The sequence below is a fragment of the Protomyctophum bolini genome (assembly GCF_963924005.1).
Source record: "Protomyctophum bolini genome assembly, chromosome: 9".
In the NCBI taxonomy this organism is placed as follows: Eukaryota; Metazoa; Chordata; class Actinopteri; order Myctophiformes; family Myctophidae; genus Protomyctophum; species Protomyctophum bolini.
The window spans coordinates 6,070,419-6,094,394 of record NC_137870.1 but is presented as its reverse complement, the minus strand read 5'-3'; the positions used below and the strand labels follow the sequence as shown (position 1 = coordinate 6,094,394).

General features: G+C 43.0%; 1 protein-coding gene across 2 annotated transcripts in view; it reads left to right on the top strand.

The window, feature by feature from the left end:
* ece2b (endothelin converting enzyme 2b) overlaps positions 1–23,976 on the top strand; it is a 45,347-nt gene that overhangs the window by 7,149 nt on the left and 14,222 nt on the right. For both annotated transcript variants that reach the window (XM_080772380.1, XM_080772379.1), the window contains exons 2-8: positions 12,506–12,592; positions 14,034–14,178; positions 14,788–15,003; positions 15,669–15,793; positions 20,950–21,096; positions 22,018–22,083; positions 22,777–22,965. In XM_080772380.1, the coding sequence (XP_080628506.1) occupies positions 12,506–12,592; positions 14,034–14,178; positions 14,788–15,003; positions 15,669–15,793; positions 20,950–21,096; positions 22,018–22,083; positions 22,777–22,965 (975 nt within the window). The remainder of the gene's footprint in view (positions 1–12,505; positions 12,593–14,033; positions 14,179–14,787; positions 15,004–15,668; positions 15,794–20,949; positions 21,097–22,017; positions 22,084–22,776; positions 22,966–23,976) is intronic.

The window sequence follows — 23,976 nt, the reverse complement described above, 5'->3', positions numbered from 1 at the left end:
TCTCTGGAGAGGTTTTGGAATCAATTCTGGGTAAACATCCATTCTAGTTCTAGACTATAACCCATTTTGACCTGAGATCAGATTCTAAAAATGTTTTGTACATCCTGACAGTTTTTCTGAAAAAGCTATGTTTCTATGTCAGTCGCTCTTCGATTTTTCAAAAATAGCAGACCTATACAAGCTCGTAGCGCTATGAGCTTGTAGATCTGCTATTTTTCAATAGCTAAAGCATAACATAATGCTAACACCAAAAAGGTGTTCCTGCCCAAAATGGAATAAATGCCAGACACTCGTTGGTTCAGTTCAAGGTAGTGCACAGACTAAATCACGGCTCCATGCCATATATATCCCACTTCCTCTCCCTTGTGTGATAAATATATTTTTATTACTTAACAAAGGCCTCGAAGAAAAATATTGAGCCAGATCCATACTTGGATCGGTGACATTTAATCCCCTCTATTAATTATTTTGATGGTCAAGCCATTTTCTTGTTTCACAACGATGGAAATCTGAAGCTACTGTAGCCCTGTGTTTCAACAGTGGCTACAGTTAGTTAGTTACTTTATTGACACAAATGTATAAAACATTGGGTCCAAACAATAATAAAAAAACCCATGAATCAAAAACTTTTAAAAGGTACAATACATTAAAATATACAATACACAATACAGAAACCCTTTACAACAGGAGCTTTCTATTGCTAAGTGACAGGCAGGCATGTAGCATATGCAAAGTCTCTCTGTTAGTGCCCACAAAGAGTGAGCTCAAATCAATACCCTCATGTCCATATTTCTCTCTGATATCTTGTGTGAGGGGACAAACCAGTATATATGTGCTGTTCGTTTTGTATACCAGACTCACATTGGCAAAACCGCTGTTCAGGTGGTATGCGTCTCCATCTTCCCATTTCCACACGCAGTCTATGAGCGGACAACCGAAACCGTGTAAAGGTTATCCTCAAATAGTCCTCAATGGAGAGAATTCGGTATGCAATCAACAAAAAAAGACCATGTCTTCCTGAAAATATGGCAGCCCTTGTTGGATAGGTGGTCGTTCTCCTGTGCCCCTAGTGGTCCCTCACGTGCTTGAGAGCAGTTTGGGTTAAGATTACTTTATATATTATGTTGTAATGGTATGTACCAACAAGCGTATCACATGCTGTTATCTCTCTCTCTTCCTATACTCTCTTCATTGTATTGTTATCACTTTCTTCTTAATTTTTTTAGTTAGGGGGTTTGGGTTTGGGTTAGGGGGTTTGGGTTAGGGGGTTTGGGTGGGTGGGCTTGGTGTTTGTCTTGTGAGTTTGTTTTTCTTTTGGTTGTTCCAGAAAACCTGAAGGGTTTTCACCACTGATATACTGTACATATGATGTTAAAACGAAAAGCAAGCTCTCAAATGTCATGCAAGCTGCAATGCGTTGTGGGCTTGTAGATCAGCTATTTTGATAAAACATTTCATGTTCAAATGTCATGCCATTGAACAAAACTTTGAATACCGGTATTTGATTAATTGGGGATCAGCCCTTGAGCCCTATACCACATATACTGGATCATTGAAGCAAGGAATGCAGCAATTAGAAACAAACAGTAAATGCCATTGAAAATGAATGCCCATTTTTGAGTGTTTGTGTAAACACAAACATTATGTAAACACAAACATTGAAGCCCAAAAGTGAGGACGGATTGTGATGAAATTATGATGATGTACGATGATAAAGAGCGCCCCTCACTTCACACCGGTGTGATATTTTAAGATTGATTTTCAGTCACACAGTGTGACTGAAAAGTCAATGTTTTAAAATAGATAGATAGACAAATAGAAAAAGGAAGATGACTAAACTGACAGGTATCAAACAAGTGTTGGAAGAGTTGCCCCTGCATGTCATAAAATATTCTTAACATAATATTAATAATTACGGAGCCCCTGAGTGGCCATGGTAAGAAAAATTATAAATAATAATAATAATAATAATAATGTGATGTGGTCCCTGGATCGGGTTCTGGTGAGCAAGCCGGCAGCAGAGTTTTGAACTGTTGTTTTCTGAGAACCTTGGTGGTGATGCCGTACACGAGGCTATTAGTCGAGTCTGGATGTGATAAAGGCATGGATGAGGTGTCTCGGCAGCAGTGTGTGTTAGAATTGGACGAAGGCGGGCAATGTTACGGAGGTGAAAGAAGGGGTCCGAGGTTACGGACTTGGGTGGAGGGGGTGACAGTGGAGCCATCAATATTGATGGAGAAGTGATGAGTGGAGCGGGTGAGGGAGTCATATAGGGCCAATGATGAGTATTTCAGATTTTTATTGCAGTTGACTTTTAGAAAGTTAGTTTGCATCCATGTTTTGATGTCAGTCAGGCAGGAGGTGAGGGCCGGAGTGGGCGATGGCGGTGATGGTTGTGGAGGGGAGACATATGTTGTGTGTCGTCAGCATAACAGTGGAAGCGGAGGCCGTGACTGCCGAGTACTGTATCTGACTAAGGGGGAGCATATGTACAGAATGAGGGGACCAAGTACTGAGCCTTGGGGGACACTGGTGACAGGTGATGTGAGTGATTGGCAGTTGTTAATGGAAAATAAAATGATGTCTGTCAGTGATGTATGATTTGAATCAGGAGAGGGCAGTGTCTGTGATTCCAAGGGTGGATTTGAGGCGTGAAATGAGTATGGACTATGGAGTGTGGTGTATGGTATCAAAGGCGGCACTGAGGTCAAGGAGGATGAGGATGTTTAGTGAGCCGGCGTCAGAAGATAACAGAAGGTCATTTGTGACTCTGAGGAGGGCAGTCTCTGTGCTTTCTTGTGTTTAGTGCGGAAGCCGGATTGAAATTGTTCGTAGAGGTCGTTTGTTTCCTCTTTCCAGGTATGCAGTGAGTTGGGTTGTAACAACTCCTTCCAGATATCTTTTTCACAGAAATGGGAGATTTGAGATGGGCCAGTATAGTTATTGGGGGAGTCGGGTTTGAGACTGTTGTTTTCTTTAGAACACAGTAGGTGTAATGGAGTTTTAGGGGAGTGGGTACAAACCCAGAGGGAGGAGTTTATTGTTTTAGTGATGTGTGGGGACTGGGAGGCATACAGTTATTTATCATTAACAAATAACTGTATGCCATACGGTTATTTATCATTATTTGGTGAGAGAGAGTCTAATTTCAATCACTATAGGCCTGTACGCACCAGAGCCATAGAGTAAGACAGAGTTACGAGTTACAACAACTCCGTTCACTTCATGGGGCCAGTCCTTCTACATAGACTTCTGTTGGCGAATAGGGACACCGGACGTTTACGGAATGCATTGGAGTCTATGGGCTCGCGCGAGTTACATGAACCATGTGACCGTGCTGTTTTCTGCCCCCTCAATGTCGCAACTCTGTCTACATTCTATGGCTCTGGTACGCACTACGCGATTGTGAGCCTGATTTTAGCCTTATTTGTCACCCGCCAACACAATTCCTGTGTCGGGCCAAATAATGAACTCCCGACAAGATAAATATTCGGCCTCTGCAACGCCCACGACAACACGTCGTCAATATTAAACAATATTTCAATTTATTTTCATATTTCAACAAATTCAATGACCAATTGAACGATAAGACACATTATCAACATTTCTTACCTGAAGTTCTCTTTGAAAGATGGACATATTTTGTGACACCGTATCTTGTTCTCCATTTCATGGTCATCCAGCAAAGAGTTTATTTTTCTTTGTTTTCGTTTTCCTATAGCGTTGCTATCATCACACCCAGTGCTTCTGCAGCTGCCATTATAAAATGACCCTCCTCCCCCGTCCGAAATTACACTATATTTTCGTGAACGTGTCCCCCCGCGTTAATACGTCGGGGAATGTGAAAAACTAGTTGTGTTTCTCAAGAGAAAGAAACGGCAAGGATTTGTTCCATTTTAATCGGATAGTCGGATATCGTGAACGATAATCGTCAAGGAATAGTCAAGGAAAGAAATATGCAAAAAACAAACAAACGAAAAAACTGAATCCAAATGGGTGCTCAAAGGAGTTAAATAATAATTATTATTTTTAATAAAAAGTATGCTGAAGATGCTTCTAGGATGAGTAGGAGTCGGGACAAAAGCAACTGTGTCAACTTTTATACTTTGGCTATTAAAGAATCGTGAAAATTGCCGCAAATCTTATACAGATTCTTTAAAGCAAACATTTTTAACTCAAATCTTTAGTTCTGGGGGTCCCTTGAACAAAATATGTTGAGATGGGGTCTGCGGCCAAATACATTTCTTAAAAAAAATGTTATAACATTTAAGGAAAATGTTATCACAAAAGCACAAGGCACACCTGGACCTTTCTCACAGGAAGCGCATGTGTCAGCACTAGGGCTGGGCAATTAACCCATTCTGAACGGGAACCCATTTTGGTGTTAGCATCATGTCATGCTTTAGCTATTGAAAAATAGCAGATCTACAAGCTCATAGCGCGCCACCGAGTGGCGCGCTACGAGCTTGTAGGTCTGCTATTTTTGAAAAATCGAAGAGCGACTGACATTTTTTGGAATCTGATCTCAGGTCAGAATGGGTTAATCAGACCAATCTGTGTCCAGTGGAAACCTCGTATGAATCTGATCTCAGGTCAGAATGGGTTAACTGAAAGTACATCAAAACCAATAGAAGAACCAATAATAACCAACGTAATCCTGCTCATGTCGTTTAATCAAACCTATGTTTTTACACTTCTTGCATCAGCAAATTGACACGAACAATTCTAATATTCCTTACTAGAATTTCGTGCGCGCTACGCGCGCACTCATCCCAGAGCGACTTTGCCACGCACTATGGGAAGAAATAAATGGCGGGAGTTGACTCCACATGTAGTAACGAATGGGTTATTGGAAATGTACCATTGTTTTGTCCTGAATATTTCCACAGCCTAAGTACTAAAGGATTGTGACTGTGGGACAGACATACAGTCTGACATACAATAGGCTACACGTGTGCACAGTGAATAAACAATGACCTATATGCCCAGAGTTCTTAAATTAACATAGTTGGATTTTAACAGAAAGACAATGCCATAAATCAGTCAAAGTAAGTGACAGACTCAACAGTAGCACACAGCATGCAAGGCAGCGATGCATGCATGCAAACATGTTTGTCCAGCTGAGATTTAGTGTCTCCATCTCTCTGTGGAAGAGGTTGCACATGACCTGTACGGCCACACTGAGGCGCTCCAACACAAACACAGACACAAAACAACACCACGCTGTTTGTCCAGTTGACCCAAATCAACACCAATACCTAGCCTGTTTGTCCAAAACACAGTATCTGCTGGCCACGTGTCTACTTCGCCACAACCTAATGTTAGTAACAAATGTAGGGGAGAGCCGCCAAGGTTGTAACGCTTCACGGTTGTAACATGGACGTTATATCTTGATTGGTCAACGCCACCATGACGCCATCGCGTCAGTATGTGTACAGCAACGTACTCTACGTGGCCAGGAGTTTGAAGTTTGAAGTGTTTACCTTCAAAATGCGTCTAATTTTACACCTGGAGTATATGTGTGGTACAATTTTTGTCTTTGGTGTTGGTGAATAAAAATCCACATGGATGTGTTCATGCTTATGTTCTTCATTAGTTTGCATCGTGTTTAGACGGAATTCACGTTCATTCTGGTCTGTAAGCAACTGCAAAGAAAACTTGCAAAAGCGGGTCATTTGTAACATGTGTTACAAATGGTCCGCTTCCATTCAATGCCATTATATGTAATATTTACATATTTGACATATTGGCCAATATTATATGTTCTGAAATGGTATTGTATCGTGTAGTGTATTCTGAAATTAGTTTAGGGTTGTATAACGTTGTACAACTCAATCAATCAAACGTTTGTTTAATCAATGTATTGCCCCATTGAAAAAAAAGAAATGGCCAAACTGGTACTGGTACACCCGATACTATTTAATATTTCCCTTATGTTTGATACATTTTCTTATCACATCCATGGTATAAAAACAATGCTAAGGAGTTGCTTCAATGAAATGTAATTGCTTTAAGCTGAGAACGATATGTTTAATGGTGTTTTTTAGCGTTGTTACATTTATCATGCATGCCGTTACAATTGATCCGATATGCGCAGCAAATGTAACACTGAAACAGCGTCCACGTTCGGTTGAATAACTCCCGACCTGTTTTATCAAAAAAATAACTTGAAGTGGTTTATGGTAGCTGACATGTGTAGGTCCGTTGCCTGAAAATATTACATGTGTAGCTAAACGGATCTCTGAGTAAAAGAATGAAACGTGCAAAATGTTACATCCTTGGCGGCTCTCCCCTATTAGTTTACTCACAGCACAGCACCGTCACTCCTGTCAGTTATTTCGTCCTAATAACTTGAAGTGGTTTATGGTAGCTGACATGTGTAGGTCCGTTGCCTGGAAATATTACATGTGTAGCTAAAGGGATCTCTGAGTAAAAAAATGGAACGTGCAAAATATGTTCTAAAATTGTATTGTATTGTGTAGTGTATTCTAAAATTAGTTTAGGGTTGTATAACGTTGTACAACTCAATCAATCAAACGTTTGTTTAATCAATGTATTGCCCCATTGAAAAAAAAGAAATGGTCAAACTGGTACACCCGATCCTATTTAATATTTCCCTTATGTTTGATACATTATCTTATCACATCCATGGTATGAAAACAATGCTAAGGAGTTGCTTCAATGAAATGTAATAGCTTTAAGGTGAAAACGATATGTTTAATGGTGTTTTTTAGCGTTGTTACATTTATCATGCATGCCGTTACAATTATTCCGATATGCGCAGCAAATGTAACACTGAAACAGCGTCCACGTTCGGTTTAATAACTCCCGAGCTGTTGTGTGTATTGCGTGGTGAAAAGGCCGTGTGTTTGTGTTGTAAACAACTCATGTTATGTCTGCGCACACTGTATGTTGCTATGGCTGCTGACGTTAGCATGTGTGCTATCAGGCAAAAGCTGAGATAGATATGCAACTACTACTGGGGAAAATGCCATACAAAACATAACACCTAATTTCGGAATGTTATTGTGACCTATTGAGCACAATCAGACCATCATGATTTGCTTGCTGGACCTATAATTAATTTATTAGCATTAAATGTCCACTCGCCCATCCAAAAGAAAAGCAAGATGGCTGCGACAGATTGTGAGCGCGACGGACTACGGAGGCCAGGAGGAGCAGAGCTGGTGACGTAAGAGGCAGGCAGTGTTGCCAGGTTTGCGAATTGTAAGCGAGTTGCAGTGTATGCAAGTAGCGTGGTTAAATTCCTTGTTTCTCGGCGTGTTGTGGCACCCGTTTATCTGCTGGCTCGATCGTGATTTTCATAAAAGTAATATTTGCAGAGTAAATAAGAAACTTGAACGGCTAAAAAATAGGCTATGTCAGTTCGGGGAGGGTGGCGAATTTATTTTGCATATAGAGATGTGTGGTAAAAGTGTGGTTCGGTCGGAGATAGAGCATGAAGAATGAGTATGGGTACACCTTTTCACTTGTATATAAGATAGTCGACGATTAGTCTGATTACCCACATAATAACCCTCTAGTTACTACAGTAAACCTTTGTGTACTGTATGTGAACTTTTGTTTTTAACAGTCGTTCATTTATCGTAATTGAAGCAAAAGTTTTAAATATGGGTGACATTGATTTGAAGTCCTGTGCAGTATGTCGCCCTGCAGCAGTCAACACACCATGGGAAAGACAGCATTACATCCGTTATCTGTTTCAGCTGTGTGAGTGCAGACAGAGTGACAATACATGAATGACATCATTCACACTGTCACACATGATGACATGCAATGGTTATGGGTATTGCTTTTGCTGTGGACTGGACAGTGTGTTCGTGTGTGAGCGTGTGTGTGTGTGTGTGTGTGTGTGTGTGTGTGTGTGTGTGTGTGTGTGTATGTGTGTGCGCGCGAGCGTATGTGTGTGTGTGTGTGTCTGTCTTTTGGGTCAGAAGGTCATGCCAGGCTTTCCTCTGACGGTGATGTCACTTCCTATTAAAAACACCAGAGAGGAAACGACTTCAAACAATTGCTGCAACGCCCAAACACGCACGCACACGCACACACACACACACACACACACACAAACACACACACACACACACACACACACACACACACACACACACACACACACACACCATGTTAAAACCGTGGGAAACGTGTCCCTCCAGGTCAATATATCCTTCTGTCTGTCTGTCTGTCTATCTATCTATCTATCTGTGTGTGTCTGTTTGTCTGTCTGCTTGTCTGTCAATCAAACTTGATTTATATCACATACATATACAGATAATGAACAACTCCAAGTGCTGAACAATATAAAAGTGGGTAAAAAAACGAATGAATTAACAAAACATAGCCTAACTCATAAAAATAAGTAATAAACTAAGTAATAAATAACTAAATAAGAAGTAGTACTGAGCAAGATGAAATAAAGACACTACATAAATGGCCAGGCTAAAAAGGTGTGTTTGAAGTTTTCAAAAAAGGGAGATATATCTACACTATTTTTTCACGCTCACATGCTCTGGTAAGCTGTTAACATCTTCAACCTCTGCAGCGTCCTTATTCTGGAAGGATTGTTCGGCAAAAATTGCAGATCAGTAGCTTGTAGATTTAATAATTTTTAGGCTAAGAGATGGTGCGTATAAACTGAGGACAAAAAGCATAACAAGTACAGTTGCAAGGGTTGAAGTTGTTAAAATTAGTTGGGATACAAACTACGTTGTGATGTGTAGTTGAGAGCAAGGTCCTTAACCCACGGAACCCCAGCATCCATATTCTGGGGGAAATCATTTGCTGAAAATAGCTGATCTATGATGAGCTTATGGATCGGCTATTTTCAGCAAGGTTCAAGGTCACGTTTTTTTAAATTGTTATGTCTTGTGTACACTGTACAGGTTTGGCATACAATAAGTTTTGTTCTGGTTCCCCATGGCATTCTGTTTGTCTGTCTCTCTATGTAACAGAGACAGACAAATGGAGACCTATATTCAAACCTATAGTTAGTCAGTGTGACTCAGCATTCGGCCTGAGGGTTTGTTTTGCTGACTCAAGTCACACCAAAGTGACCAAATCAGATGTCGCTGAACTGAAACCTCGTTCAGTCTGTTTACATGCACAATAAATACTAATTGGGCCAGATCCGGATTAAGACAATAATCTCGTGTTAATAAAACACTTGTCTTAATCTGATTATGGTGTCAATCATGGGAAACACATTCAACATGATTCACAGATTTGTCTTCAATGTTTCCATTCATTTTTGTTAACATGTAAACATCTTCAGATAGAGTTAAAACCAGTGTTTGACAATCTGGTTAACTGGTTACCATGTAAACCGTTCTCTGCTGTGCCTGCATGTGTTTGGTCCAACATGTCAGTCTTGTTGGAATGTGTCATGTTGGTGGTTCTCTAACCATTTCACATCAACTACCCCCGAAATGAATGAATATGTATTAGGCCGTCTGAAAATATTGTGTGCCAGGGATCCCTATACGAGATTGTATATAGGGTTAAACCCCCTGAAGAACGCCTGGGGGTCCAAGTTGTCCAACACAACACTTTGAGAGCCACTTGACTTGTCTCTGGGACAGCAATCTACAAAATCCAGTGTCAATTTAACTCAGACTTTTCCTTGTGGTTCCATTTTGTACACTCCCTGAGTTATAGACCTGCAATTTCTCAAGGACCCTGTGGGTCCCTGAACCTCACAGTGAGAACCAGGGTCTTTGGAGGCCCTCTATGAAAATAAGCCTTTGTGCTTTATCGTGTATTTCATCCTCAACCAAAATAAAAAAATTAATATATATAATATATATAAAATGTCTCTCTCTGGAGGCCTACAGTTACAAACTGTGAAACATGACATCCATCATCTTCATTGAGCATTGAGCAATAATGCCAAATAATGATAGCCAATGATATTTGTTTTTTTAAATACACTTTATTCAAAGAGTGTAAGCATGACATCATATGCAAGTTTCACAGAAAGAAAAGAAAATACAACTCTTTGTTTTTATATATTTCCCCCCACATCCTCCCCATCCACCCACCATCTTTTCCCCACGAGGCCAGACATACAGTACAAACAAATATGAAACCAATAGATAGTACATAACTAAGATATGATTTTAAGGTAAATATTCTAATGTACAGTAAAAGACCCAATACAGGATCAAAACACCTGACATAGAGTACTACTCACTATTGTATTTCTGTGCGTGTTTCTTCAGCACAACAACACCGTTATATAATAACATGTTATATTCATGTATGACGCAGTGACAACAGCGGTGGCAGACCTCTCATCTCTGTGAGTCATTAAGTGACATGAGAGGACACACTCACACATGCATGGCATACAGTACACACCCTTTCTACCATGTGCCCTTTATGCCTTTTTGCACCTGATGTCTAATCATGCACAAGCCGCAAATGTGGACCTACCATTGTGTTACCACTTTGGCACCTTATGCTTAACCTCATGTACTGTATATGTACTGTACATGTGCAGTACTATCCGCTGGCGTTTTGATTGTTTTCTGTCTGGCCCTGCTTAAAACCCCCCCGACATTTTGTCGTCTCCTTTTCTGGAAAACAACACAGAATTGGATATTTATGGAGCTTATGCAAAAACTAATGTCATCCTCTTCTTTACACCTGGGTTAAGAAGACCAGCTACAGTATGTAAAATGAAGTGTATTCTGATTCGGATACCTTTTGTTGCTGTTCAACTTTCACAATTCAAGATTCAAGGACTTTGTCACACATACATGCATTTCTAGTGTGGCACACCTTGCAAGAAATGTTCAACATAATTCATAAATTACAAGGTCAAAAATATCTAAGCTTCCTCGGCCTGTTTCCACTAAAGGGTGCCACTGGGGGGGCATGCAGTTTCCTGTTTTCCTGTTTAGAGGTTTGGTATTGTTTTAAGTAGCTTTTAACTACTGTTTTTAACAATAATGTCATTCAAATGGGAACACTCGTTAACCTACCGGTGTTATATCTAATGTATCCCACAACAGAATACAAAGCCTAAAATATCATACAGCAAAATGTGTTCCTAACCCATGGTGAAAAATCGGAAAGACTCAAAAGCATAAGTTTTACCAATATCTCCACAGCAACTAATTTGGCAGTGTACTAACATACAAACAAGACGGCCTGGTGTACATTTTAAGGTATTATTATTATTAGACATAAACCGTAAAGTTACGTAGTTGACAGTGGTGTAAAGTAACGTACATTTACTTAAGTGCTGTACTTAAGTACAATTTTGTGGGACTTTTACTTCACTAAAGTATATCCAATTTTCAATACTTTATACTTCTACTCCATTACATCTCAGAGACAAATATTGTAGGCTACTTTGTATTGCCCCCGGGCTAGACAAAATTACAGGGCCCCCCTGGGCTGTGCGGTGCATTTTGAAAAAGAAAAAAGGCGTATATTGTTCTAATTTCGCTGTAATTTTGGGGTACCCAGCCCCCCCAAAAGAGAAAGGCAGGCAGACAGACAGACAGACAGACTAGTCGCTGAATGCAGGCTGCCATGCACAGCGACATTGGCAGGGGTTTCCACAGCTACCCCACAACACAGCGTCACCGTGTACACCCCTAGCCTATCAGTTGTCCTTCTATTGATCCCTATTCCCTTTGATGGTATACTGCCACTCCTGTCTCAGGTTGTTTAGATCCGTCTGTATATATTTATATAAGTGCTGGTTAAATACACCAACCAGGTCTCTCTCCTCTTTACCTCTATAGCAAACGCCAATCTACATCGATTCGGGCCACACCAACCTCCATGGCGGCACCTCCCCTGTTTCCTGGTCATGTGACCTGAGTAACCAATACATGACAGCAGTGTGTGTGTGTGTGTGGCAGCCAATCAGGACTAGGTCCTCAGTATGACAAGGTCTTCTACATTTCATGAGCTTCTTTCACTAGTAAGGTTTCACCTGACAAAAAAAGAGAACCGGGAGGCTGTGCACCTTCTGTTTTGACCCACATATTTATGTTACAGCTGAGCTTAATGATATTAAGCCTGGTGCTGGGACTCTGGTGCAACGCACAGGTCCTCGCTCTACTCCTGGTGAGAGCAGGAGTGGACCTGGTGAGACGTAGGAGGGGCCCGGACAGGAGACAACCCACTATAGAGTCTATAGTCCCTCCATGTGCCAGAAGCGTACCTCCCAGCCCTGGCAGAGTATAGTCCTGGAGTAGTTCCAACGGATTGTGTGCCCCTGGTTTTTCCCTAGTGGGACTGATTGAGGGTAGCTACTGGGACGTAAGTCGGGACTTGATCACTCCCGGCTGGGTCGCCTGAGTGAGGGGTATGATGTTGAGAGACCCGAAACCCCGTTGACCTCAGGATACATCACTGAGGATACGTCCCAGGTGCATCCATGCCATGTTTTTTATTTATATATTAGTAATTGTAAAATGTTGTATACTATACTAACAGTGTTATGATCTTTATTATTTTTGTATTTCAGATGTCCAATTACAAACGAGCAACGTTTGAGGAAGACGATGTCGCCGATGGTCCGACTGATGGAAATGTTTCACCCGACAGTGTGGAGGTAAGATTATTAATATTAAATTATCTCATATCATGTCATGACGTTTTCCTGTCACAGTCGGGTGAAAACCGTTATTTTTCATAAACTGTCACAAGCTCTTGTTAACCCATCCCACGTCGAAATAAGATTTGTGCCGCACATCAAAAATAGCAGACCTACAAGCTCGTAGTGTGCCACTCGGTGGCATGCTATGAGCTTGTAGATCTGCTATTTTTTTTACCCCCAAAAGGGGTTCCCGTACAGAATAGGTTAAGCATGTTCAGCCTGGCGTTGCTATTTTGGGCATGGTATTATAGGCAAAAAGTTTCAACACATTTTCAAAATCCTTCAAAAATCACACTTTGAGAGCCACTGACCTAAGACGCTCGAAATGTCACCTTGCCTGTAATCAGTGGTATCATGCTCATTGCTCGTAGTACCATCTGTATAGTGGCGTATGACAAACTAAATAACACAGAAGAGGACAATATGATATCAACTTCGACTAAATACAAAGCAAAACTAAAATTAAACCCAAATCACCCCCATGAGATGGCAGCACACGGTTTGACCCTATGATCTGGCTCCAGGATTTTAAGAGTCCCCACCTTTCGTTCCACACACAGGAAGGGACCTCCCTATACCATGGTAACTCGAAGACAAAGAAACAAATGATTAATTTAACAGACAATTCCCCGTGTAAACCATACACAGTGTGTGCACGTTGTATAAACACTCGGTTAAAAAGCTAAAACGGATTCCGAGTCAAAGTTAAACCAACAGTGTTGTGTTAATTGTTTGGGTGTGGTTGATTTCAAATAAATTATCCTGTGTGTAGGTCCCAAACTCATGATGTGGGAGACAGGGAATAACTGTCTATTTCTTGCCATGTGTGGCTGTGGTCATCCCAGGAGCGTAACCTTTATATTCTAGTCACAATATTGGCGACAAGATAATCCATAAAAATAATGTTCAAACCCTGTTCAATCACTCAAATGAATTGAATTCACGTGCGACAATGTGACACGGGACACTTGTGGACAGCGTGCGTTCCGTAATAATGGTCTCTGTCTCTCCAACCATTTAATAAATAGAAAATATATTTTCAGGTCATATAGTAGACACTATACACTGTAAAAGTTGATAAATGATCTTTGTGGGTTCTCTCTCCTGATTGGACAGAATTTGAACACAGCTCTGTACTTGGCACGCTCTTTTTCTCCCCTAAACCAAATCCCTTTTCCGGAAAAATAGCTAACGTAATGGTTGTGAGCTAATAAGCTTGTAGATCCGCAATTGTCAGCTATAATGCCACCCAGCTAAAAATAAACATATTTTCTTTCTTTCACAAAAACGTATCACTTACACACCCGCTTTAAGGTCAACCGACAGAAGATGAAATGCCTCTCTCTCTCTCTCTCTCTCTCTCTCTCTCTCTCTCTCTGTGTGTGTGTGTGTGTAGCTGGGGTTCAGGAAAGGAGGCATCCAGCTGCTCGGCCCTCTGGGAAGGAGGACCTCCCTGGAGGTACTGCTGTCTGGTCTGCTCCTCATCTGTCTGCTCACGCTCCTCGCCACCTCCCTGGCACTAGCCCTTACATACAGTACAGGTATGATATACAGTACACCTGCCTGGCACTGGCCCTTACACACAGTACAGGTATGATGAGGAGAACCCCCCCGAAGGGTCGTGACCCCCAGGTTCAGAACCCCTGAATAAATAACCCCAGTCTATTCAAATTACTTGTTTTTATATGGTTTGTATCATCTATATGGACCCCAGGAAGATTTGCTGTCACCCCGGCGTCAGCTAATGGGGATCCATTTAAAGGTATATTCAGTGATTTCACTTTTTCTTGTTTTGTGATAATCCTCCCTACTATAGAGTGTGCTGACCATATAATTAGTTCCTCCCTATTCCCAGTTTACCGCAGGGGTAAAAAAAAAACCTAGTTTCGGTTTTGGTGGTGGGTGAGAAAGCCTTCATCCAATCAGGATAGAGGGGGGCCTTCCTCCAATCAGGATCGAGCGGGGCGGGCCTTGGTGCGCGTGCTGTCGGCCTGTTGCACTTCCCCCCCCCCCCCCCCCCCCCACTGTAGAGTGTGTGCATCTTATTACCGGGGCGGACCGGGTTTTTTTCTCTCCAAATCACTGAATGCTCCTTTTAATAAACGATAAACAATATTCTCCTGTTTTTCTCCCATGATGCATCCCTGCAGCGCCGGGGCGAGGCCTGTGCCTTTCCGAGGCGTGCGTGATGGTGGCCAGTAAGATCGTGGCGGCCATGGACAGCTCCATCCACCCCTGTGACGACTTCTACCAGTTCTCGTGCGGAGGCTGGGTCCGGAAGAACCCTCTGCCCGACGGGCGGGCCCGCTGGTCCACCTTCAACTCCATCTGGGACCAGAACCAAGCTTTACTGAAACACATACTGGGTAATGCAGTTGTTTACAGTATGTCAAGGACATTCCAAAATTTGTATTTGGATGTGGACCCCCAGCTGAAATGATTGTGTGCCAGGGACCCCATACAAGATTAGTGTTGCAATATTTCAACAATATTCCACAATTCTATGAGTAGTAAAATTAGAACTGTGTGGAGTTTGCATGTTCTCCCCGTGTCCCCTAGGGTAGGTACCCTCACAAAAACATGCAGTAATCCTGGTCACTAAACTGCCTCCCCCTGGCCAGCCGGGGCGCCTGATGGAGGGGAAAGGAACTGGTTGGAATAACGTGTTCCTTCCACGCGCTACGTCCAACCAGGGAAACTCCCCCCTGTCAGGTGTAAAGGAGCAACTTGGACACTCAGGCATGAAGGGAGCATGAGTTCAAGTCCGTTGCTCTCCCCAGGTTGGCGGAGGGTGTGTAGAGCCCAGGATCACAGTAGATGATTGACACAGGGGTGAAAAATGGGTTACAAAATCGTGGGATAAAAAATATATTAAAAAAAAAAGAACTGTGTTCTGCCCAAATATGTGAAAATACAATAAACTAGTTGCCCCTGCCAATATGGCAGCAAATCACACGTACAATTCAGTGGCCAACATGGTGTCTGTGTATATTCTGTCTGTGTAATTAACTGTCTTTGTTCCTGGTGTCAGAGAATGGGACGTTTAACTCCACCAGTGATGCAGAGAAGAAGACTCAGTCATATTATCTGTCATGTCTCAACGAGCAGCGAATCACAGAGCTCGGAGCTCAGCCACTCATTGACCTCATCACCAAGGTCGGTACTGTAAAACATTAATGTATTGTAACTCTCACTTACTAACATAACATTACAGTGTTTTGCATGCATTTGAACCATAGACTGTAAAAAATATGGACAAAGCGTTCCGCGGGTCTAACGTGAACGTAAAATGAAGCCTGTCAGTCCTTGCAATGGAAGTCGCCATCTTTCTAGATCCGTTTTGGCCCAGCTCAGGCCAGCTGGCCCATTGGCTGGCCCAGACAACGAGGCGGGACTTCCCCCTTCTTCTTCGTTGGTTTTTATTTTGACTCGAGTGGGTGGGGGATCCCGTTCATACTGTAACGGTAGCCACGCCCCTCAGAACATACGCGACTTTATGGTAATTTTTTTAATAAATGGGACCATAATTTTCCAAAAAGAATATTATGACATTAGAAATGAGACTTTAAACTAGTGACTGGAAGCAAAAGTATTCATGACCATGTTTATTAAGGTAATACAGTCTAGGTGAAGTTGGGCCAAAATACATGGACTTCTATGGGGATATGGGTTTTTCTGGGTCCAGTGACAGCGCCACAACAGGCCATTATATGAACTTTCATTTCCTTAGTGGCTTCACAAAATATCTCTCTGACTGCCCCCCTGATTTGAACCAATCTTCAAATCTGAAAACTTGAGGCGTGACCAGTGGTGTCTAAAGGTTATAAGGCAATTATATATTGCATTTATTCAAAGTGCTTTACAATGTGCATTATACATTCACCCAGGGCCATTCACGCACACACATTAGGAGGAAAGTAGGAAACCATGCAAGGCACCAACCTGCTCAGTTTAGGGGTTCAGTGTCTTGCTCACGGACTCTTCGACACTAACCCAGGGGGAGTTGAACCGGGAACCTTCCCATTCCCAAGTGGCCATGCAGTCTTACTCCTGACGGCCAAGCATGTGTGCGTTTGACGTAAGCGCACTACACGCACAAAGTATGCGTGCGAAATGCCCTGGCTACACCAGATATGTATATCTTCCTTCCGGGAAGATATATAGATACGCGCGTATGGGGCATACGCACGTAAAAATAATAGAACCGATCCTATTTTTAGATCCTGTTTTTACTCATGGATTGGATCCACCCACTTCCTGCTGTCACTCCCTCTCAATCAGTAATCTCACCTGCTCTCACTCACACCTCAATCAGTTGCCAGCTATATATGCTGCCTGACTGCCTGTCCAATCCATGCAGTCATTCTTTGTCAGCAGCAGCAGCAACAACCTCTGTCCTGGAGCCTCGATCAGGCCTTGGTTATGTGTCACTGAATAAAACCCATAACTGAAGCCTCACCACCTCCTTGATCAATCAAATGCTAATCTGTGCAAAGGAAAATGAAAGGCTTAAACGGAACTCTCCTTGTCTACTCTGTATATTCTGACCGATGTACCATGGTGAATGTGAATAGTCCATGAGCCAGTCTAAAACCAAACCCTACCCTACACTACAGCTCTCTTCCTTTTGCAATTCAATCACCCACAAGTGACATTTCGAGGCAGACACGCTTGTCTTCAGACTTGTCGGAAAAAGCATGTTCCGCCCTCCTCCGACCAGTGCTTCCATTGTTTCCGATGCCAGCTTCGACGGCCAACAGTTGTCTCTGCTGGAGGGGACCTAAGGACTAGGGAGAGACGCAGTGTTCTGCTACCTCCTACGCTCATGATTTATTTGTTTATTTGACAGGGACAAAGCTCATTAATCAACGTGTCAGTTTTCTCCTGTAAATGTAAATGGGCCAGAGTATAGCCAAAGCTATAAATCTCATCTGTAGTCCCTGCATTTGAAGGTTGGTTGTTGATCTGAACTGGCAGTGAGGGAGACTAGAGGTCAGGGGCTCCTGTGAGACTACAGGTCTTCACTCACTGGGGGCTGGATGAATAATGGCTACGAAATAATCGCGTTCATGGCTGATGCCTTTAACCCTTTAACCCATTTTGGTGTTTTAAACATGATGTTATAATTTAGCTATTGAAAAATAGCAGACCTACAAGCTCATAGCTCATAGCTCGTAGCGCGCTACGAGCTTGTAGCTCTGCTATTTTTGAAAAATTGTGAAAATATTTATTTCAGAAAACTGGAGGATTTAGAAGATCACATTTCGTGTGGCTGTACTGATGACAGTTGGAAAAATATATTTCCGGGTATATTACTTGTAGTAATAGTTGTCCTTGAACAAGCCATGCTGGGAAGCATTGAAAAATGAAACCCGGTCCCAGGCCAGACATTCTGAACAAGCAAAATGATCACATGCACTCACAGAATGTCTATCAGGCAAGGCATGCACCCGGTCGTGCGTCGTGCATTCTTCTAAGTTAGCCAAACTCTTCATTTCCGTCGTCAACGTACTGTAACTGGTTCAGGCCAGGTCAGTGTTTCCCAACTTGGTGTCGGGGGGGGGTCAAGATCACAGGGGAGAGTGTGAGGCCATATCTCTTTGGAGCTAGTCCAAAATACATGTTGCAACAAAATCATAACTTGCTTCACTGTGTTTTTGGGCATGTCATTTTGGCAAAGATTGTCAAAACTCATTCATTCATATTCATTTTATAAATATTTTATTGTGAAGATAACAGAGCGATAAGCTCTGTACTACGTGTGCGATTGTGCGTGCATGCGTGCACGGGTGGGTGGTCTCAGCTTTTGGGTTTTGTTTTCTCCAAGAAAGAAAAGTTTGGAACCACTGAGGTAGATGGTACAGGACTTACTGTGGTAAGAGTGATCTGACTACAGACACACTCTGTGTCTGTAGTCTCGCGTTGCCAGACTGTTGCCTCTCGCAATTTCCAAATGCTTCTGTCGTACAGTCTGGAGCAACGGAAGCTCTATCATCAGTAAAATATAAAGCAAGAAGTGGAGCCTCCTCGTCCCCACTTCCGTTTCGTCTTTATACAGTCGTGCAAATTTACCCTAATATAAATAGAAATCATCTAAGCATATATAAGCTTGTTGCTTAGCACAAAAGGAAATACAACAATAAAATGTAAAAAATATATATTTTCGTGAACGGAAAATAGCAGCTTCCTTATACTCGGATTTCGGTAGTTCCAGACTCTCTATAGCATTCGGAGATTGTGGAATAGTTGTCTTGCTATACGCGAGACTACAGTGTCTGTGAATGGCTTGTTTGTACTGTCTGGCCAGAAGGATGAGACAGATTAAGCAGGAGTAACAATAACAGTGTTTTACTAAGACGATAAGCATAAAAGGTACAAGCAATAGAGGCAGGTCGAGGCCGGAACAGATGGTCTATTAGCATTCTCAATCAGACAGAATTAAATACAGCTGTGTGCAGCTGACAGGCAAATCGACCGTTTCCAGAATGTACAACAAACAATGATAATGCCCAGTATATGTGTGTGTATTGTTGATATAGGGTGTGTGTGTGTGTGTGTGTGTGTGTGTGTGTGTGTGTGTGTGTGTGTGTGTGTGTGTGTGTGTGCGCGCGCGCGCTTAATGCTTAATGTAAGTCGCTCTGGATTAAGAGCGTCTGCTAAATGCCTAAATTGTAAATTGTAAATTGTGTGCATTGTATATTTGAGACGTTTGCTCTTGAGAGAAATTACCTTTCAGGGGTTCCTCTTTCATGACACAGTGTGTGTGTGTGTGTGTGTGTGTGTGTGTGTGTGTGTGTGTGTGTGTGTGTATATTACCTGCATGCCAGTGTGCTGAGCTCAGCACTACAGCTCTTAAAGGTCATGAAAAGCAGCCACTCGATTGGTCCTGATTGAATCCATGCAGCACACCCACTGATGATATATTCATCCTAATGCAAACCCATTTGGTCCATTTTGCACCGTGGGTAGTCGGCCTTTCTCTGGTCCTGAAAATACCAACAGTCACTCAGTCGGTCTGTCACACCTCCCACCTACCACATAATGGGCCCCTGTAAAGGTCATTGGACAGACAGGTGCTCATGAAGGATGGGGACATCTGCTGGATGTGGGGAGAAACAGATGAGGCAAAAACCATGCAGATAAACGCCAACATTTATACCTAGTATACATTTCATCTTGGCTGTCGATCTTTATTGATGTTTCTGTGAGGAGACGCTGTGCATTTTTTTTTTTTTTTTTTTTTTTTTAATATATATTTTTTATCCCACAATTTTGTAACCCATTTTTCACCCCTGTGTCAATCATCTAATGTGATCCTGGGCTCTACACACCCTCCGCCAACCTAGTCCCCATATATGGGGGACAAGGGGAGAGCAACGGACTTGAACTCATATCATGCTTCCTTCATGCCTGAGTGTCCAAGTTGCTCCTTTACACCTGACAGGGGGGGAGTTTCCCTGGTTGGACGTATAGCGCGTGGAAGGAACACGTTATTCCAACCAGTTCCTTTCCCCTCCATCAGGCGCCCCGGCTGGCCAGGGGGAGGCAGTTTAGTGACCAGGATTACTGCATGTTTTTTTGTGAGGGTACCTATACCCTACAGGTTCATTTTTAATGTAATGAATAGGACAGATTGTCTGGGAGAATATTATACATATTATACAGACAGTAAACACCGTATTACGTCACCAAATAAGCATTATTGTTCTGAAGACAGGAGAGAAATGTGTCAAAACAATATTGGTCATTGTCTCAAATACAAAAGCTGCGAGCGACGCAGCAGACAACAGAGAAATAGATTTGAATAGAGATGAATAGCATTGAGCTCAATATAGATAGATAGATTATAGCGCCAATGATTAAATGGTTTGAAAAGATAAATAATGAAGAGGAGTGGGAATGCAGAATCTGTTTTTATTTGAATCATTTTGACAAAATAAATGTTTCCTAAATGTTTTATTTTATTGTATTTATGAATAAATAAAAAAATAAAAATATATAATTTAAATAAAAAAATAAGAAATTATAATTGCAACACCTTTGGTTCTGCTGGTGTCAAGAAATAGAAAATAACATAACACACACACACTCACTCACACGTTGAATTATTTATGAAACTGTTTAAACCTGTGAAGAAATATACGAGAGCAGCATTTAAACATTGTGTTTCTGTGTGTGTGTGTGTGTGTGTGTGTGTGTGTGTGTGTGTGTGTGTTTGCGTGCGTGCGTGCGTGCGTGCGTGCGTGCGTGCGTGCGTGCGTGCGTGCGTGCATGCCCGTGTGCGCACTCTTGTGTGTGTGTTTCTGTGTCAGACTGGAGGCTGGAATCTAACAGGTTCCTGGGATAAGGAAAACTTCCAGGAGGTCTTACGTCTGGTCTCTGGTCCTTACAGAGGCCAGCCTTTCTTCAGTGTTGGAGTCAGTGTCGACCCCAAGAGCTCCAACAGTAACATTATACAGGTACTAGTGAGCTGTTACTTCTAACATACACATACACTCACGTTGTGAGCTTGTAGATCAGCTGTTTTCAAATAGCCAATGTACAGTATGTGTCCCTGTGTCCGTCTGTTCGTTTAGAGTAGGTCCTTTGACCCTGCTGTTTACGCAATTGACACCTGTGGCTGATGTTGATTGGGGTCAGGTCACACACACACACACACACACACACACACGCACACACACACACACACGCACACACACTAGTAAGAGAGTGGCGGCACACTTTGATCTCGCCGCAAAAGCGGGTGCACGCCTAGTATGGGCTATAGTTCCAAACATTGGAACTATCCCATTGAGATAGAATGAGCACTTCCGCATGCCATTACAGTGGGAGTCAAGTCAACGCTATAGTGTCGCCACTCTCTTACTAGATCACTCTGAGACGCACGTCACACGGACATGATACTTGTATAGAGGGTATGCGTTTGACATCATCATCATCGTACCCGGGAAGTTATGCGGGAACGCCTACTGAGGGAACGATACTTTCTGGCTTTGGCAGCCCATTCATCCAAACAGAAAAGTCCTATCTGATCGCATTAAACGAGGTTAAACTCACTTTGCCACTCACTTTCTGCATGCTTGTACCCTCTATTGATAATGATAATACTGTATATTATGTAGGGCTGATTTTACACTTGACTGTGTTTCGTTTTCATAGTAATATATTTCAAGTGTCTTTAAAATAATGTTAAGATACTGTATGTCCAGTTTGCGGCGCACCCACACACCCTATAGGCATAGGGCCTAGTTAGTAATGTGTGAAGAATGAAGCATGAAAGAATGCCCATATATAGTGACATCATTCACTCTGCTCAATTCCGCACATTGAGAAGGGCTGTATTTGTTGTTCTCCTATTGGCTGATTCTCTCCCGCTATAGGTGGACCAATCAGGGCTTTTCCTACCGTCCAGGGACTACTACCTCAACAAGACAGCCAATGAGAAGGTCAGCCTGACAATTATGTACCGTATGACACCTGTGTAAAACCAGGAAAATACTTTTTAATAGTCAATTAAATACAAAATAATTATGCTGCCCAGTGATAACAGCAGAAGACTGTACTCTGACTGGTCAGCTCCCAGTGACGAGCAGTAGAATACATATTGATTAGAACCTAATCATTAGATCAAATAATCTCACAACAGAATAATATGGATGAATAATATTGATTATACCGTTTCGAGGAAGCAATCTGATTGGTTGAAACAGCCTTCTAGCCGTGGATTAAACCAGCACCATTCACCACCTAATCAAAACAAAGAATTCAGCTGCTCTGTTTTCCCAGAGCGCTAGCAAACTCGGTGGCTGGGCTAGCTAGTTTCTTGGGACATTTGTGGTCATTCGTCTCGTTCCTTACTGTCGTGGCAATAATCACGTTAAACCACACCTTCTCGTGTAATATTGCTTAATTTTTTATAACATAGGATTGCTGTTGGGTGGAAACCAAGTACTGTATGTCCAAAACCGTTACCTTTATAGACATGGTTGCCACATGACAAGAATTTTGTAAAGCCATGCATTGGAGAGGTTAGCGCCACTCAAAAAAGTTGAGATAAATATATCTATGCAAGGTCTCTGCAGCCACACATTAGTGAACAACATAACGGTTCCAACGCTGTCCGTTGGGGGAGTGTGTAGGTGCTGTCAGCCTACCTGGACTACATGGTGGAGCTGGGCCTGCTGCTGGGAGGAGACCGGAACGCCACCCGGCCGCTGATGGAGCAGATCCTGGAGTTCGAGACGGAGCTGGCGTCCATCCAGGTCCCTCAGGAGGAGCGGAGGGACGAGGAGAAGATCTACCACAAGATGGCCGTCTCTGAGCTGCAGGTATATATACCGTATACCGTCTCACCCTCTGCCCGTCTCTGTCTCTACCCGTCTCTGGGTCTCACCCTGTACCTGTCTCTGGGTTTCACCCTGTACCTGTCTCTGTCTGTCTCTACCTGTCTCTGGGTCTACCTGTCTCTGTCTCTACCTGTCTCTGGGTCTCACCCTGTACCTGTCTCTGGGTCTCACCCTGTACCTGTCTCTGTCTGTCTCTACCTGTCTCTGGGTCTACCTGTCTCTGTCTCTACCTGTCTCTGGGTCTCACCCTGTACCTGTCTCTGGGTCTCACCCTGTACCTGTCTCTGTCTGTCTCTACCTGTCTCTGGGTCTACCTGTCTCTGTCTCTACCTGTCTCTGGGTCTCACCCTGTACCTGTCTCTGGGTCTCACCCTGTACCTGTCTCTGTCTGTCTCTACCTGTCTCTGGGTCTACCTGTCTCTGTCTCTACCTGTCTCTGGGTCTCACCCTGTACCTGTCTCTGGGTCTCACCCTGTACCTGTCTCTGTCTGTCTCTACCTGTCTCTGGGTCTACCTGTCTCTGTCTCTACCCGTCTCTGGGTCTCACCCTGTACCTGTCTCTGGGTCTCACCCTGTACCTGTCTCTGTCTGTCTCTACCTGTCTCTGGGTCTACCTGTCTCTGTCTCTACCTGTCTCTGGGTCTCACCCTGTACCTGTCTCTGTCTGTCTCTACCTGTCTCTGGGTCTACCTGTCTCTGTCTCTACCTGTCTCTGGGTCTCACCCTGTACCTGTCTCTGTCTGTCTCTACCTGTCTCTGGGTCTACCTGTCTCTGGGTCTCACCCTGTACCTGTCTCTGTCTGTCTCTACCTGTCTCTGGGTCTACCTGTCTCTGTCTCTACCTGTCTCTGGGTCTCACCCTGTACCTGTCTCTCTGGGTCTCACCCTGTACCTGTCTCTGGGTCTACCTGTCTCTGGGTCTCACCCTGTACCTGTCTCTCCGTCTCACCCTCTTCGGTCTCTCTGGGGGGGGGGGGTCCCGAATTGTCAAAT